Source organism: Anas acuta, chromosome Z, assembly GCF_963932015.1.
Source record: "Anas acuta chromosome Z, bAnaAcu1.1, whole genome shotgun sequence".
NCBI lineage: Eukaryota > Metazoa > Chordata > Aves > Anseriformes > Anatidae > Anas > Anas acuta.
In genome coordinates, this window is record NC_089017.1 from 33,884,901 (window position 1) to 33,904,324 (window position 19,424).

General features: G+C 37.2%; 1 protein-coding gene across 1 annotated transcript; it reads right to left on the minus strand.

The window, feature by feature from the left end:
* Nucleotides 1-4,588: 4,588 nt before the first annotated feature.
* Nucleotides 4,589-19,340, minus strand: CZH9orf85 (chromosome Z C9orf85 homolog). The gene is made up of 4 exons (XM_068667019.1): nt 19,182-19,340; nt 10,148-10,254; nt 7,044-7,157; nt 4,589-6,270 (listed from the first exon to the last, which is right to left on the minus strand). The coding sequence occupies exons 1-4, from the start codon at nt 19,281-19,283 to the stop codon at nt 6,096-6,098; spliced, it is 498 nt and encodes a 165-aa protein (XP_068523120.1). The 5' UTR covers nt 19,284-19,340; the 3' UTR covers nt 4,589-6,095.
* Between the last annotated feature and the right edge of the window lie 84 nt (nt 19,341-19,424).

Consider the following 19,424-nt stretch of genomic DNA (forward strand, 5'->3'; position numbering starts at 1 on the left):
AAGAGTATCTCCAAGTTCCTATTCACTGCATAACTTTGAGATGACTTAATCATTCCTGTTACATTTTCCCAAAGGAGGAACATTTTGGCATTATGGTATGAGGTCTTGATAATTCTAGATATTTATGCCAAATTCCTCATTGGTTTGGTCTTTTCAGGGCATAGGGTTACAGTTTTATAACATAAAGGATATATTGTGTCGTTTCTCCAAATAATGCATGTACAAGCTTGTTCCATTCTGGGAGGATTCATCACTAGATTGTAAGGAAGACTGAGCCACTGCTGAAGAGTTATTAACCTTTGAGCATGAGATATTTGTTATTCCCAGAGAAAGACTTAAAAAAAATTTGTCATGTAAGTAAGAGTAAGTCTGCTGTTGGTGAAAGAACAGATTTTGTCTTCTTTTATGGGGTTTATTTTTCCTGGGAAATGAAAGGTTTAGGGTTATTCTGCATTTCTCTACTATCACACAGAGCATTGTAAGTCCTTTTATTTCCTTTGCAAGACCTGTGACTTCATTTCACTTCACATACATCTCACAAGTATCAGTATTTTGAAGGAAGCAGTTTGCTTTATGGTTCTAGCATCAACTCTGTTGCTGTTACTGTGAGTAATCTGGAGTAAATGCATTGTTATTCTCAGTCAAAGGCTGTATCAGATGTCACTCAACCTAGCAACTTCCACAGTGCAGAACCAGACTGTGGGATAAAGGAAAAATAGTCAGGAGACTCATAAGATTTATGAGAAAAAGCAATTCAAACTATCTTGTAGCTTGCAGTTATTGCTTTAATAAATGCTAGAAGTTTCACTATTGCTATGTACATTAACATGTAAACTGTATCTACTCTTCATGGACTCTTTTCATACATTATGCCACACTTGTTCACATAGTATTTAGGAAAGAGCAAGCCAAAGGATAGAAACATAGGTGTGATGAACTGGAGTCTCAGAAATGCAATCTGTCCTAAAAAGAGAGGCTTAAAGTGAGTGCTACTATTCACAGCATACATAACCCATATAGGTTAATATGCTTTTGTACAAAAACATGGCCTGTGTTGCAGTTGTAAAAATATATAAATAAATAATAAAACAATTTGGTACTTCTTTTAAAGCACTTTTAGTTATGTGACTATACAAGACCCTTCTAACTTGGGTTTCTAGATCCATGCCAAAGGTAAATGAAAGTACAGATGCTATGTATCTGAAATTCAGGTCAAATTCTAATGTGCTGGATATGGTCTTCAGTCCCTCTTTTCAAGTCTTAAAATACAAGCTTTTTATCAATAACTGAATTTTGAGTTCAACTTACGAACAGTAGTTTTCTCACTGACTTCTGTAGGAACAAACAAACAAACAAACAAAAATATATATATAAAAAAAAAAAAGCGAACAAACAAACAAACACCTATCATCCTAACTGTTTTAGAAGTTCCAGCAACAAAATATGGAACCTGAAATATGGTTTTTCATAGTATTTCATTTCTAGCCTACTACAGGTGGTTTGTCTGCGAACACATTATCAGTCCCTGGACAGATCAACCTCACTTCAAATACTGCAGTGTTTTCAACTGTTTTGAGGGCAAGACCCATACGTCCATACTCGCTCTATCTGATGAGAGCAGAACATATACAGCAGTTCTGTATGCAGAACATGTACTTTCTTTTTCATACATAGCTTTTTGCTCTTAATAGCTTTCAAATAAAAGGCAGGCAGAGGAATGAAGTGAAACAGATGCTGACAGTGTGCATGACCAGCTCCCTAAACGTCTCATTATTAAGAATGTCTCCTCATGCTACTTACAAATACCTCCTCATTAGCTGTGTAAGTCAGCCAGATGCTTCCTGTAAGCAGAGGTAGCTTTGCATTTTCTACCAGAGTCCATTTATTTGTGAGAACTCCTGAACAAAGAAGACATATAATTGAAAGGCTAGAGGGTTGCTAGGTGGCTCATATTTGACTACCTGCTACTTTTTTCCTCTATTTTCCTTGCTAATGCTATGATTTGCATCTCGGCATACAAGTACATGCCCATTATAGGGAGAAAACTACCCATCCTTTTCTTAATTAACCAGTAGTCCTATAAGCCTACAGAGGCTGGTATTATATACTCCAGAGGAATACAGATTAGTCAGCAGCCAAGACGAGAAAGGAACAGCCCAGCCCCACGCACAGCTAAAAGTAAATCATTGGCAATGATTTTTGCATCACTTTATACTTTAAAAGATTTGAATATAGTATGTATCTGAGATACCTGCAAACTTTGACAAGGAAGATTGTTAGGGAATTGTGATAGGAAGCAGCACTGTGTCCATACTGGACTCTTATGCTGCAATGAATTCAGATTGTCCTAAGAAATCCTTATATATGGAAATTTTGTTTTCCCAAAACCTGATGAAGTCAACAATGACAAGTTCTGACAGCTCAAGCCTACGATAAGCATTTCCTCTTGTGAAGTGAGAATCATCTTGCATGCATTACTTAGACAGGCTGACAGTCCATTATCTAATTAATTACTGTCAGCGTTAAGTCACACTAAATGAGAATTGATAACACTCATAAGCACAATCAGTTAACAGGAATCCAACTGTGTCAGCAGCATCACTGCATTTCCTTTATTTGTCAGATTACTAATTATTAACATTCATCGTTCTCTTCTTCAGTAATGCATTAGGTAAGCACCCACAAGGTTCAGTTAAAATCCTGAGATCCCCCAGTCATCAGATCACTTAAACTACATCTCAGTATACTGCACCAATGGTGATGTTATTTCCCATCTTTCAAAGATTACTTTTTTTTTTTTTTTTTGTAAAAGAAGAGGTAGAAATCTTTCAAAATATAAAATCTATTTTTTTTAATCTAAATATTATTTCTGTTGTGTATCTACCCCAAAGATTGTTTCAGAAATCTCTTGTGACTTTTGATCTTTCCTTTGATTTTCTCATTAAAATATTTTATCAAAGGTCAGTACTTAAAGGAGGTTCTGCCCCTAGAAAATCCTGTTCAGTTAGTTGTTTCACCAAAAAAATAAAAGTAAAAAAATGAAATTCAGAACTGTTACTTAAGTCTTATAAAAATAATCAGTGATATTCCAAAGATGTTCTAACAAAAAAAAAAAAAAGCTAAGATTCTTCCTTTTATTCCCCTGCTAGACGTGTCTTCAGTAAAAGACACTTCTTTATTCCTGTCATAGCAAATGCACACAAACTCTAGTTTGGAGTTCTGTGAGCTCACAACCACTATTGTATGTGGTTTTAGTTGCAGCAATCATTTCTAGCAGCGCATGTTTTAAGCACAGGTGAAACCAAAGACAGAACTCTTGCCAAAATCAAGGCCTGTCTTCAGAGACAGCCACCACCGTAGCTGTGCTCAGTCACAACATCTCGGTTTCAACATCTGTAGTATCAACTGCCCCAGTCAACTCTGAGCAGGGGATTATTTACGTCACGCAAAGATGTTAATTTCAGATGTGTTCTAACTTCCGTGGGTTTTGTTGTTCATCTGGGTGCATTACTCTTCCCCAGCACTGGCAGGTCAGGTCACCACTTTGACAAGGCAGCCCTTCCCCTTACTTTCCCATACAGCTATTGCCAGCTACACAACACGTTTTCCTATCATTTCAGGATTTCCTTTCACGTTTGGACAAAGGGCTAGACCATTACCATTTTTTTCCATGTGGAAGGAAGAACGTTTCCTCTACGTATATCACTTTCAAAAGCCACGTTCACTTTTTATGAAACCCGTGGCTTCAACTAGTCCCTCTGAAACTGCCTCCGGATTACTTATTAACTACAACCCACCACCAGCAGTCATTTGCAGCGTGTTTGGGATATTCCATGTTTACTCTAACTTTACCAACGTCAGCTGGCAGGACAACAGACAGTGTCACATAAAGTCAGACGTCATTGCTGTCCTGGTGAGAGGATGTATCTGTCAATGTAATGTGACCTCAAGGCCAGTTTCCAGTCTCTTCTAAGCATACCTTACTACTTCCTTTGCTACCTGACTCTTCCAGGCCAAGCCATCACCTTTATAAAAATGTTAAGGTGATTAATCAGCTTAAATTGAGTGAAAGAATCTGTGTTTGATCACTAAGCTATTTGTTTAGCTTATACAACATATAACAGGATATTTATAGAGTGAGTGAGGAACGAAGGAGATGGGCAATTTCAGTTATAAGCCCTAGTCCTTTAAGACTGCAGACAACTATGTAATAAACAACTCCAGAAGGACAGGCATAGAATACCACTGAAATACTTAGTAAACTTTAGACTTTGTCTCAGTAAGGAGCCATAAAAGTCATGATGCATCACAGGAATTGAAAAGACCATGTTTTTCAATAGTTTACTGTTCATGGTTATCACAAAATACTTTGCAAAAATCTACCTATGCAAAAAATGCACATGGAACAGAAAAATTAATCTTAGATAATCAAATTCTACAAAAGCAGAAGGACAGCACAGAAAAGGAACAGCAATTAAAAAAAAAAAAAAAGCAGAACAAGAAAAAAAACACACATGAAGATTACTAGACCTTAGAGATAATTTGAAAAGTATACTTTAGATATCAATATACAAACTTACAAACAGTATAGAAAAGGTAAATGGGATGTTTTAATGTGTCATTGAAGAATATAAACACGAAAGACAAACCTAATTGCAAGATAAGAAAAGGCTTATGCTTAAGATCTTATCTGTAGCAACGAGCATATAAGCAGTTATTAATAAACAGTACGAGCTCTATGCTTCACAACCAATTACAAGAATTTTGCTGTTGTGTACCAATGCCAATACTAAATACTGTCATTTCAACCCGAACAGACTCTAGGATACTGACTGTTGTATGTCTTAGCTCTCCACATCTTTGTAAGTCTTGGTAAGTAGATTTTCTTCTCAGTTAAGGGTAAGTACAGCAGCCACGGGGTGGCTATCTCCACCCAAAAGAAACAGATTTAAGGATTTCCCTCATTTGATGGGGAGGAAAACCACCACCAACAAAAACTCACTCTAGAGTCCAAGTCCCTCACAACTCATTTGAAGAGGCCAGTTTGGGAATCAAATTTTTGTTATGCCTGCAAAGCAGACAGAACACCAAATAAGCTGGATAGCTGTTACGTGGTCAGTAAAAACTCCATAGTATATCGTCATCTGTTCATAGGTCAGACCATGTAATCACCAGGAAGTATTTCTTCTGCTTTATTTATAGATGAAGCAGATAATAAAGAAGAAATTAAATCACCCTGAATGCAGTAAAAGTTAATTTCAGTTAAGTCCTTAGAGCTTAGTCTACATTGAAATAACCCCTAGAAAGAACTGAAAACCGGGAAGACTGTAATACAATACCTTGCTGCATAATGTTAAAACACCTGTAGTAAAGAGGTAAATGTAGTTCTATACCAGAATCACTACATGACACCCGAGTGTTTTTGTATCGGAGCAAACTACTTAGACCTACATTCCAAAGAAGAGAAAGTGTGAAACTTGTATGAGAAACTCCAAAAAGTCTTGAGCTTTTTTCGTTTCCAAACATTGGTAATAAGATCACAAATATGTAATGCACACCTAGTGATGGCATTTAGGCACTCTTTTCTTTCCACAGAAAAGAAATAGCAGGTGTAAAAGTAACGGCCACTTGGTATGTTCTAGGGTAATGACCCTGTCTGGAAACTTATTGACCAAAAATTAAAGTTCTTCCCTTAGAAATATATTAAAATTGCTTAGCTTTTCCTTTTTATGACAGTGCTCTTTATTCGTACTACAAACATCCATGTAGCCTTCTAAATGGCAATGCACCAGGCATTTAATACTGAATTTAGAACAATCATACCGAGGGTTTGTTCACGAGAGGAAGTTGTTACATATAAGAAAAAATAACTGTACTTAAAATATTCACATTCTGAGTCATTTCACAAGAAATTCTGTCTTTAATACAAGAAAATATTTATTTGTACAACTCCCCCAGCAACTGTCAAAATACACTGTACCAGCATTTATATGTGAAGACCTTACATGTCAGGTCAAGTTGTCAGAGCAGAAGTTTAAGGCAAACACAGTCTATCACATTTGATTGCATACTGTATCTTACAGAAACTCAACTTTTTAGACCTCTGTCCTTTTAAAATTCATATTTTTTAATCTTTCTTCAAGCACATCAGCATCTTCTTCATTGTCTGTACTACTGAAGTTTGTGTCAAAATCAGGTTCATCCTCTGATCCACTCTCTTGGCCATTTTCAGTATTCTTACTCTCAGATCTGTCTTGTCCTTTATCAATCCTGCAGAAATCAAGAATAAGTTATCACCAGCTACTCTTGGAATTTCTCTCTTAAACAAGAAGAGGGTAGAGCACTGAGTATTCTACCTGGGATGGAAGGGGATGGAGAAGAAGGGAGGTGGAGGGAAAATAACCACAAATTACTTTCATGTTGAATAGAAAAGACAGTAAAGGAAAAGAGTCTATGAATAAAAAAGAATATATAGAGATATGTATTCATACGTAAATTGTCTGACTAAATAATCAACTGCTGGCCAGTTGTCACATGCTAGCAAATTAATATAGAATGTTCAGAAAAGAGACTGTGCTAGTAAAAGAATAATAATAATAAAGAAGCCCGCTAAACACATTGCAGTAACTGTACTCAGTATCTGTCCTTCTTTAGTTTATTTTTGTTCACTGGTAACTGAAACATCAAATGACACACAAAATGCAAACAGTAAATTGTCTCACACATATTTTATGGTGCTCTATACTTAAATCCATTTTGAAGTACTTTGTTCCTAAAGAAGAGATGCCATTTATCCTTTGGTATTAAAATCAAGTGTCTTATCCAAGTAAGAATTATTTGGCCCAGCCCTACTAACATCAATAAGCATTCCATCCTGGTTTCAGCAAAAGAAAATGAAGCTGATGACTCCTACTGATTCCTGTCATGATTATTCAGAATATGGCATAAAGTACAACAGCTTCTTGGCAGTTTCCAAACAAGCTTTTAATAAAGAGGAAGAATGAAGTGCAGTGCAGAAACTGTATAATCTATGAGCTACTTACGGAATTACAATCTCTTCTTCCTTTCCACATTTGGCACAAATTTCCAGCTTACAAGCACATGGTCGACAAATAATATGGTAAGGATCTTTTACAGCCTTCTGGAGGCACTTCACACTGTGAAGAGAAAGAAAACATGATTAAAAAAATATTTGTGTACACTTATTAAACATTCTGTGTTCAAAGACACAACCTTCAAAAGAAGCACTGTTAAAGGCCAGTTTCATATGAAACATCTGTTTTTTCAACAAGCATCATTATCAAGATCATTGCCTTTTTTCCTCTCCTTTAACTTTTTCAGAAAGTTTTGCTAAAACTAGAAGAAAAAACATGAAAGTAAGAATTTTTATATTTAAAGTGACAAAATAAATATTTCCATTCAGTTCAGTAGGTTGTTTTGCTTTTAAAGCTGCATAAATTAATTCACCTGGCTTACTGATAAAAAAATAAAAATAAAAATAAGAATATAGTGTAAAAAGGTGAGTGGACTTTTACAATTAAAACATTTCAATCCAAACAATACATCTTCCTCTTGAACTTCTCAGAATATAAACAAAGTCTGTGCTGCACTTTGCTTTCTACAAACACTAGTCTGCATGGAACTCTATTCTGAACAAAACATTCATAATTCTGTGGATGTTTTTAGCTACTCTTTTTTAAGATATGGTTAAACTCTGTAACTTAACTTCTGAAACACTATGGCTTAACAAACATCTAACATTTCTTAAGCCTTGCATTTTTAGTGAACAGAACCCTTGTTATGCAGCTGTCCTAAAAGTCACCATTTCTTGGTTCCTCAGGCACTCAAAGGCTGTCAGGAAAGCTCTAGCACACAGTTCTGAACAGTTTATTTGCAGACATGGCTAAAGCAGGCCAAAGGCAAACATCAAGTGTTTTTGCACACCTTGTAAGGAAAGATGCACTAGCTAGCATCTAGTGAGACAGAATTTTTACTTCATTTCTCAAATCCCATTCCTAAGCAGCATCAAGTTTTTCTTACTGTTTGCATCAAGGCTTTGCTGAACTTTCATTATTACAATACACAATTCCTTAAGAAACTATAAATTCACAAGAATTGTTGTAGGATACACTTGACAAAAGCAGAGTCTGAACTGCCTAGTCTTCCCTCTCCTCCAAGGAAAAAACCTGCAGTCAGACGTCACTGAAAATACCTACTTAGTTGTTTTATTATTATTATATTTTTAAACTTCTTCTATGTTCAGCTGCAATACTGTTAATATCTACAGTTCTTCTCAGCCATGTCTCACCAAACAGGGACATTATCAATTCAAGCCGGACAGACTTTTTTTTTTTTTTTATAAAACAAAACAAAAATTAATCTGTGCTACTTAATTACCTGGACTAAGTTGTAGATGTAATAAAAATCTTAATTTTAAAGAGTTAAAATATTAAGGTGCACAAAAATAAAATTAAGGTGCACGAAAGTCCTCTGTTTCCATCCTCTGTGGTGTACAGAATTCAGTTTCTCATTGTGAAATAATGAATTTCTTATGCTTGTACTGTTTTACTTTATCTAGATGTTTCACCCGTTGAAATTCTTTCAGAACACTGGCCCACTCAGAAAGCATGGTATCCAACTGCTGTAGGCAAGGATAGAAATCACAGTCTGTAGAGTTAGAAAGATATGAAATCTAGCTTACTTGTTCAAAAATATGATGGAAAACATCACATATTTTGTCAGAAGCAACTGTACCACCATGCCACCTTTTTTATTTTATTTCCCATGCTTCCCTGATTTACATATGTTTTTGCCTGCTTTTTTTTCCTTTGGGGCTGAGTAGAGAAGAGGTAAAATAACCAGCTCCAGCTCATTACTTTTTAACGCAGTCTATGTAGTTATTTGAGAAAGAGTTACAAAAATTCCCAACCTCGTCAATAGTGCATACAACCCAGTATGCTTACTTTGAGAACTAGAGAGACTGCTGCCTAATCAGAATTTTTTTGTTAACATAAAAGGGTGAAATCGTTTACTAAAACTGAAATATTTATTGCATATATTTTCATATTAGAAAGTAAAACATCTCACAAGTGATAGATATAGTATGAACAGACATTCCTTCCTTCCTTTTCAATCTCATGAAAACCAAAATGAAGTATATATTCATTCAAGGAACTGCACATGTGCTTACAGAACATTTTCAAGTGGTTCAGGAGCATGTATTTCGAAAGTATGTAACACAATACCACACACATGCAGAAGGAACAAGTGTGACAAATCTGGTTATGTTGTGCACTGCATCCCAGATGCAGTTTCCTTGAGTTCCATGTCTCATTGTTGAGATATTGGCTGTGTCTGGAGTCACTGACATAAGGACATCTGTAGATGAGCAGGTATAAGGAAGCAGAGTACCCATCTCAGAAGATTAGCTTATCACAAAACTATAAACTATTTTAAGGTATTTAACACCTTTGTTATGTTCTTATCCAAAACCACTCAATACAGTTCTGTTTGCATGCAATGCTAAGCATTTCATATGTAGGATTATAGTTTCATATATGAAGAGAACACACTAAGAGGTAAAGAAATACAAATACTGAAAACATTTTGTATGAATGTTATGTTTTGTAACACTGAGAGCAGAATTGCCAATCAGTTTTGTTTAATATGTCAAAAATTAATAAAGCTTTCTTCTCTCATGATTTCTCTGCCAGATGGTCTCTGTGAACAGAAAAAAAAAAAAAAAAAAAAGACAGAGGTGTACAGATTCCTCCAATACTTACTGAATTGCTACAAGGCCTTAGAAAATCAAGTTATAACTGGTTCTGGTTTGACTCTTCCATTGGGAGGACATACTGATACATTTTTGGATATTTACAGGTCCAAAGTAACCACTTAGATTATTCAAATACTCTAACAGAGAGGAGGGAAGCAGTTATTCTTTGACTGCATTTTCTTTTCTAAAGTTTAAGATAAAAAGATTAATGAAATTGAAAATTAACACCGCATTTTTATTACTGTTGCAGACTCCAGACTGAAGAATGTAACATAACAGCAGTTACCACCTACAGGTTTCCAAAACCAGACTAATTTCCAAAAAATTCACAAATTATACTATCAATGGTTAACATAAAAAATCTTAACTCACCATTTTTTAGGTTTTGATAGCAGTTTGTACTTGTTAAATTTTACCCGCCACTCCAAAATATCTTTACAATGCTGACATACTCCATCATGAAGCTTAGCATTTATTTTCTAAAAAAAAAAAAAAAAAAAGATAAAATAAGAGAAGGTTTTCTACTTTTATTAGTATAATTTTGCTCAGAAAACATTTCCACCCACTGTGTGATTCATAATATATTTAGAAAATTATTTGATATTAATATAAGCATTTAATAATTTACTACTAGTAATTTTCTTCAGCAGACAGAGTGGTGAGGTCATCTTCTACTTTAGGGCAGCCTGTTATTACTATAATAATATTAATATAGTTAATAGCATTATATATGTTCTTATATTGTTTACAATATATTATCATTTTCTTGTTGTTATTCCATCTACAGAGGTACTACTAAACAAGATTGAGTAAACCTGAGCCCTGAAATATGCTTTCTTTATTTCTTTATTTAAAGAAGACAGTTCAAAAGACTTAACATTTAGTTTATTATTGCTCAAGCTACTGTTATACTACACATTTGAAGAGAGTAGCCTAAGATATTTTTTTTCCAGAGCAGAATAAAATAGAATTGACATATTACTTACTGTCAAACCACTCCCATGTTTCTTTTGTCACAAGATTCCCTTATAAAGTAATACATTTTTGCTCTCAAGTATCTAAGATAAAAATCCTCAAAACAGTCACTTAAGCTACAGTATATTTCCAAGATAGTGCTCAATAGTTTGCTGGACAATACAAACCGTGAGCTGGCCAGTATGATTTGCACAAGAAAAATTATTTTGAGATTGGAAACAGTAGAAAACCACACTTATTTCTTCTCTAACCAAAAGTGCCAGCAGTAATTACAATTATTCTATGGTTGTGTGCACATTTAGAACTATAAAAACAGTAATTTCTCCATAAATACAGATATATATATAATGCCTATTTTAAGAGAGCTTAAAAATGACATCTGTACAAAAAAATTGTGAGATGGTAACAATGGTCTAAAACATATTTATTGCTTAAAATACCCCAAAGTCCATTGGGATGGACAATGTAGATCCTACATTGGCTGGGATCAGATTTTACATTATCCTTTTAGAAATAAGTTTGTAAGTTCATCTATGCATACAATAGTTTCCGAAGTAATTTCCTGTTTTCACGACTGACAAGAGCTTCTCACTAATCCACAGAAGTCTTCAATACATTAAATCAAAGAATAAGCCTAGTTTTAAACACACGGTATCTTACTCCATTCCTCAAAGGGTATGTGGCGAAGGAAATACTACTTATGAGCGAGACACTGCTACGGGACTTGCTTTCCAATGTTTCCATTTTCACTAAACTTCAACTTAAAAACAAAGTATGAGTTTTCCCATGTTGTAGTTACCTGAAGCTGTGGTACTCCTTGTCTGGTTCAGGTAAAAGGCAGGATTTTTTATTTTTTCCAAATGATTCAATATTGACTTACTATGTTTAAAACAAACAGAAGAACCAAAACAAACAAAAAAACAAAAAAACAACAACAACAAAAACCACTCACAGTTTCTGCAAAATGCTTGAATACAGAAAGCTCTGTATTCAGCAATGTATTATCAATGAAATTTGTCAGGAAACACAACGATTTGGCTAACATGGTAACTTTCTGAGAGAAGAAAATCAGTGTTAAGACCTCAGTGGGCACCTGTTAAAAAGCTGGCAGTTCAACCTGCTGTCAGCACTGACTGTGCCCATCCTTTAAAAATTCAGGCAATGTGAAGATAAGCCTTCTTTTCAGTGCTTCACCTGCTCTAAGATTTGAAGTAGCATAGCCTTAGTAAGTTTCTAACAACCTGCAAATTAGCCTGAACTTCCCAGTTCTCCTTCCAACTCTCCTAATTTGCATTAATTAGTAATGCAGGAGGGGAGAAAGACACACACACTGTAATTTGTATTCACAAGCGTGCTTTACTGTGATCAACTATTTTTAGTATTTTTAAGGCAGAGCCCAAAAAACTTCAAAAGACTACAGTCACTCACGCTGAAGACAGCTGTTTGTCTTTCAAAGGGGAGTTAGATTCCTTGCTGATACCCACGTAGTTTCCAATAATCCATCATGCCATTGGGGCTGGGGACGGGAGCCCTGGTACTGCATGATGCAGGTACTGGCTCCGTGATGTGTAACACACTTGGAATTCCAGAGGCAACGCTCCCAACTGATTGTGGCATAAACAATGCAGAAGAGTAAGATTAGAATTACTTTCACCTCTCATTTGAAGGAAATTCAGTTTGTAAAACTGTCAGCCTACCACAAATTCGACTGAACATTTGTTATGGAACAGGAAAATAGGTAGACACGTTATTACCAGAGCTGCTTTTTCCCCAGAGACACTTGTTGTGTGGCTCCTGAATATACAACAGTCTCACAGTCACTGATTTTTAACTATATTTTTTATAAAGGTAAAATTCAGGTCATGCCAAATTCTGAAAGTGATTATGAGTAATTCCTATTACTCATAGAACAGGTCTTTGCTTGAACATAGCACCTTACAGCAAGGCCAAGAGACCAGTCACGTGCACAGAGGTTATGTGACTGGATCTTCACCTTTACTTTGAAGAACAAAGTCCCAAGTCTTAACTGATGTCCTCATCCCAAAGACTAGTTCTCGCTCTATAGTCCTTAACACCTTGTTTCACCACTGAAAAAGGGCTTTAATAAAACATCAGTAACACACAAGAGGCTCTAAAAGAAAGTGAAGTAATTCAGTTTCACAGTGACAAGCATATTATCTACATAAAGTCAATCAATCTCTATCAGAGCTGGTCTGTGCAGTTAAGTTGTTTCTACTCTGCCATGTTTCAACTGTTCTGGTTTAATCAGTCACACTTTCACTATTCAGTGCAAAGCCAAGGATTACGGACATTATCCAAAACTCTGTCAGCTATCAGTTTAGACTCAAAAGCCAGGAAGAGAAAGAAATTCAGTGGTACCAAGTCTTAAGTTTTATGTATCACACTAAGTCACTAAAATACAATCATATTTTCAGGTGGTAGATACCATTTTTAAATCAAGCTAGCTTGACTAAAAAAAGCTTCAGTGAGGGAGGCAATGAAACTGGAGACTCCCTAGAGGATATGCAGAAAAATGTAATTTAAGTAACGAGGGCAGTGCTATGAGAATGAAGGTGGCTTGTGCACTGGCAGATTTTTGAGTCACGGCACAACGGTAAATACACCAAGCCAGGAGAGCTAAAAGGCCAAATTAATTCCACATATACAGATAGGGGTGCTTATCAGCCATTACAGAGACACTGTTACGGGAAGTATGCAAGGTTGCTCCTGCTTTTTGATGCTGTGCCACCATCTCACATACCACTTTTGTGCATGACTCAAAGAAGAAATTTAATCAAAGAGCAGAAATGAGACTAAAGATAAGACCGAAGAAAAAAAAAAGAAACTCAAAATTCAGTTAATTTTTCAGATCAGTAGCAAAAGGAACAGCAGTTCCCAAACCTTCCTACCCCCCACTAATTTTGCAAATACATACTGCTTTGTATTAGAGCTCTCAGTCACACTGCTAGCAGTCCTTCTTCAAAATTAACAAGGGTAGCAGATAAAAAGAATTCTTTTAATAAGTTTTAAAGTAAGTAACAAATACAAAGAATATTACCTAAAATCCAGACTCAGGGAAAAACAGAGTGAAAGAAAAAATGTCACAGCAGTAAAAGCCAGCTCTTCTGAGCATAAAATAGAATGTCTGAGTATACAACACAGGTAATTCCAGTTATTTAAAATATTTTCCAGGAAGAAGGAATTTTGACAGAAAACAGTATTAAGCATGTTTAATAAAATACCTTATTAAATCTCACATGTTCATTTGTAATAGAAGCATGCCATAAATGCTATGGTATTACTAGTAAAAGAACAGGACAACAAAATAGAGTGTAGCTACAAAGATCATATTTATGTATAATTTAAGTCCTCATTCAGGCATAAAGATACCTGGACTTCACAGTCACCTGTAAGACCACAGATCTTACAAAGGACCTTGAGGAAACAACATGGTATCTGCTCAGAAAGGAACAACTGGAATGAAGACAACAGCTTTTAAATTTTAAGTTCCTCCTAATAGGAACCCATACAGTACAGTCTCTTCCTTCCCTCCCCCCCTTTTAGCAATTTCATACATTTTTTAGCTCAGAGTTGGCACTTCAGGTATGGGTGGCTCAGCATATCCAAATATGAGAGAGACTACGATTCTACCATCCTCCTCTACCATATGTCTGATTTAGAAAGTTAATAAAGATGGATGGATTGATGTAAAAGCAAGCAATAAGGCAGATTTACTTGGTTTTACCCTGATTTAACCTCAGCTGGATGTTAGGAAAACTTTCTTCACTGAGAGGGTGGTTGGGTACTGGAACAGGTTACCCAGGGCAGTGTTCACAGGCTATGAGCTATGCTCTCAGGTACATGGGTCTGTTTTTTGGGTGGTCCTGTGTGGAGCCAGGAGCTGGACCCAATGATCCCTGTGGGTCCCTTCCAACTTGGGATATTCTATGATTGTGTTTGTCTTCTAAGTTTACCTTGCTCGGAAACAGTACCCCATTTTAAAATGTTAATATCACAAAAACAAACTCAAGTATAATTCACTGTGGTTTTCTATGCTAAATTCACCGTTTCCTTTGACAAAACAAAAGTATTTCACTTTCAAAAACAAAGCAGGCTTGAAAAAACAAGAGAGTTGTCCATAATTAAATATTTGGATGATTCTTTTTTTCATTTTTTTTAATTCACTGAAAAACATGTAAGAATAAGTTCTCCTAAAAAACAGGAAGTGAAACTTTCCTGCAATCTCACTTCCCAGTCAGAATGGAGCAATTATTAGTTAAATAAATTTCTCTGCTGCTTATTTTTCCTAATAATATTTGCCTTAGTATGCATTTTAAATACTTTAATCTTTCACATATTTATCCTTCCCTTCACCCATTTAATAGCTTGCTTTCCTTTAAAATAAACAAACAAAAACCAAGACCAACATAACACAACCTCCACAAAGACCCAAACAAGGATTGCCAACTTCATTATTCTGTTCAATCTTTTCAATCTTTTTTTTTTTTTCTTTAATCCAGTTTTCACCCAGGTATTTAGCTATCATGCACAAATACGTGGTAATGCTTATGGCCTGGAATGTTTTTCTTGGTGTGAAAACTACTCTAATAGACTAGATTCTTTTTCTAATACAGCAGTTTCTCGACATGTTTTACTCTCATTTCTGTTTTATTCGATACCTCTTTCCTTTTCCCTTTGCCATACTTCCTCCAGGAACAAGGGCAACTCATCCAGTGTTTACAGTATTGCTATCTATTATCCTAAGAAATGGCAAGTATGCAGTGCAGACTTATATAAACATTTTAAAGTATATAGTCACAAAATATTCCATGTGCATATATATTATATACACACAGTCAGGTCAACTGCATCAATAAAACAGCATCCTCTCTATGCTTAAGTAACCCAATATTAAATCATTTAACAACCTGCCAAAAGCAGTTCAGAATGTATTAAAGTAAACACATGCACCTACACCTACTAACTTGGCATACAAAATAATCCCTAGCTTATGCTAGCATTAAAGCAATCACAAGGAAGATGTAATAATGAAGTTTCAAAGAAGCCTTGCTGTCTGTTTGGAAGTTACTAATTACGTGTGCGTGCATGTGTATTTTGATTTACTGTATTGACAGCAGACTTCTACCACCAAGCACACGAGTGGTTTATTCTGCTGTAAATGAACACAAAGTCAACGCTACCCACAAACTTCCTTGTCGGAAGCACAGATGATACTACTTCAATGAACAAGGCTGAAGGCAGCATTTCTGAATAACTACACTTCTCAAAAAAACAAAACTCTATACAAACTCTAGTGTATGACTACAAAGCAGTTAAAAAAAACAGCGCTAACTAACAAACCTGAAACTCTGTGATATAAAATGTCAGTGTCTCAGGGCTATACCACACACTTCTCAGACTGAAACCAAATACTCCAGAGAACTTCACTTGCTCACATATTGCATCGTGGCCTTTAGAACACAGGAAACCAAAACCTTTCTTTAAACCCAGCTCCAGATGGACCTTTAGCTTTTCCCACATCAGTGTTGTAGCTTACAACAATTCGATTCTCCTACAGATCTTAGGATGTATAAGAGTGTGCATAATTGGAAGGACTGACATTCAACCCCCATAAAGAAATTAATGTATGTATGTTTGCGCATACACGTGCTCATGTTTTCACTAAAGACTTAGTCCAAAATATATGTTCTGTTTGCCCTTCATCTGCCTACTTGAAAGGCTAAAGCTAGGCGTGAATTCACTCTCAAACTCAGTATAGGAGGGGTGGCTAGAGAGCAGACTTTAGACTTCAAGATGCCCTTGTGTTAAGAACTCAAACTATCCAAACTCCAGTACAGTTACCTGCCAATTCCAATTGGCTACCAGTTTACCTATATCTTCCCTTCTGAGCTTTAAGTCACATTCACTGACTCAGCATTTAAGCCTGCTCTCTTCCCTGTGCCTTCCCACAGTCTTGACCAGTGTCTCCATTAAAACAGATTATTTATCAGCGTAGCTAGCTGAAGAAGTAGCTGACATCAGCATTATGGTAAAGCTGAGGTTCAGAGTTAATAACGTCTGAAATTTAGGAAAATCTGGATTATCATCTGGGGTTTATTTAATGAGAGGAAGAAATGGAGAAACAGATCAGTCATTTGGGTGTAAATATGAATCACTTTGTGGTTTACCGTCTTATTACAATGGACTTCTAAATGCTCCTGTTGAATGCTATTTGCTTTCATCTCTAGAACTACCTTCATTTCCAGTTTCCATATTGACTTATGCAATATACTTTATATAAAATGTATATTCATACAACATAATGTATATTCCTCAGCTCAGTGTCACAAACAGCTGTACCAGAATATACTACATGAAGCAATCACCCATAAACAAATTCCCTGTTTCAATAATTAACAACACTGTGTGTCTTACTCTGTCTGGCTCTTCCTTTCAGTTCATCCTAGCAAGCTTTCCCAGTGCTGCTGTAGGCATCTAACGAAACGTAGTAGAGAGGCAGTGTGTGTTGCTTCATCTCAACTGGGCTATCCCAGAGTAATGCTGCTGTAGAGCCTGATCATGAGAGGAAACATAAATGGATCTTTCAGTATGTTCTGCAAATAATCTGAACTACAGTCTTTAAGATTAGAAAATGGGTGCCAAGGTCAATGTCAGACAGAAAGCTCAAAACCATTAAAAAAAAAAAAAAAAAAAAAAAAAAACAACACATCCAAACAACCAAAACCAAAAATAACCTGGATAATAACTACCAGCAAGGAAAAGTCGAAAGATTAATAGATCAATTTCCTCTGCAGCAACTCCTTCACTGGGGAGCAGCAATAACACTGCAAATAACTTCCTCAACTCCACCCACAGTACAACCTGAAGTGACTGTACTTGATACTCAACATTGCTAAAGCATTGTACAAATGTAGAAGGATATAAATTTTTAAGCTAAACAACACTCTCCAGCCTCTCTAGATGCTATTAAGTTGGACAGTGTAAAACAATAGTCAAGGATGGGCCAACACTAGACCCCCTCGCCCCCCAGAAATATTAGTGATTTGCAGGTGATCCACCCTCTTTCAGCAACCCTAAGTATTCAAATTTATTCAGCCAATAAGAGCTAGAAAGGAGGAATGTCCCAGTCCCACACCAGCCCTTCTGATCAAACTTCCACTATTTGTTCCTTTGCCTCATCATAGCTTGTGTACCTGTGGTACACCTGATCACTCCGGGCTACACAAATACATAGAAGTGATGAGACAGAGAAACAACGCTCAGTGTCATCATTAGGCACATTCTGTATCTATACTATGACACCAATCACCACTTAAACTTTGCTAGTCCAACTCTTCCAAGTTCTTAAACAGCAGAATCAGGCCTAGTCATCACTGCAATGGCTTCTGTTGACCCCTCACCAGTAGAGGCCAGAATTTTGAATTATATATTAAAGTACACCAAAAGAAAAATAAATTATTCAGCACACTGTAATAGGAAGCACTTTCTTCAAGAATCTTCTTTCCTGTATTTAGCAGTCTCCAAGAGGCGTGTACAGAAGGGAAAGCTATGTTCAAACGATGCATGTGTGTGTGTTGTAATGTGTCTGCTTAAGTGCGTGGTACTGTATAGCGACTTCTGTGTGATATCAAATATTGGGAAAAATTAAAATAAAATAAAAAACACTAATCTGTGTATTAAGATGATTGAGTTATGAAACTGATGTCAGAACTCAGTTTGTCTTCATAGATTCTGACAGAACAGCTCTCTAGGATATTTGGGGATGGGGGGTGTCGCAGACAGCAAAATACACTTATCTATACTATCAGGGATTGTACAGTGACTCAAACAATGAATAATACCGGTGCCACTTGGAGCACCAGGAAAGCAGCCTGTTCAACTTGCAGAACCAGTTCTACAATCACCTAAAAGAAAAAAAAAAAAAAAAAAAAGGTCTAAAAAAAGCCACCAACACACACGTCTCTCTCTGGTGCCATTACTCTGACTTACTGGTTTCTCCCCCTGCCTGACCGCCTGGCCAGGTTCCCTCAGGAGACACGGGCACAGCAGTGACAGCGCTCCCGCAGAGCACTCATCCCACGTGCGGTTGGAATCGCCTCCGAGGGCAGCGCATCCCAGTCCTTACTTACAAAAACAAAACTACAACGTAACGATGCTCTCGGTGCGAAACCCACCGAAGCGATGTAAGGGGACGCGTCAGGAAGCAACGAAAGCGACGCGAAGGCAACGAGGCCTCGGAGCCGCCTCTCGGAGCGCCTCAGCCGAGGGCGGGCCCAGGCCGCGGGGCTGCCGGGAGCCTCCTCAGGGCCCGGGGCCTCCCTCGGGGCCTCCTCAGGGAGCCCGGCGGCGCGGCCCGGCCCGGTTGCGGGCCCGGCCCGGTTGTGTGCCCGCCCCCCCCGCGCTGCCCGACCTTGCGGCGGCTGCTGGCGTCGTGCCGGCGGTTGCTGAAGGCCCAGGTGTTCTGGTGGCGCTGCGGCCGCCTGCGCACCGCGTTGCCCCGCTGCGAGCTCATCCCCACGGCAACCGACCCGGAACCGCTCCTCCTCCTCCTCCTCCTCCCGTCCCCCCCTCACCCCCTACGGCCCTTCCCATTGGCCAGCCCTCCTGTCTGTTCCACCCGCTCGCCCTCCGTGATTCGCCGCCCGCCCCGCGC

What these genes read in the sequence shown, in the direction of transcription:
- CZH9orf85 (XM_068667019.1), bottom strand. Translation starts at nt 19,283, where the DNA reads ATGAGCTCGCAGCGGGGCAACGCGGTGCGCAGGCGGCCGCAGCGCCAC. An exon ending in ACGCCAGCAGCCGCCGCAAG is followed by an intron (nt 10,255 to 19,181) that starts GTCGGGCAGCGC and finishes TTTTTTTTTTAG; the next exon opens with AAAATAAATGCTAAGCTTCA. An exon ending in GAAGAAGAGATTGTAATTCC is followed by an intron (nt 6,271 to 7,043) that starts GTAAGTAGCTCA and finishes TGATTTCTGCAG; the next exon opens with GATTGATAAAGGACAAGACA.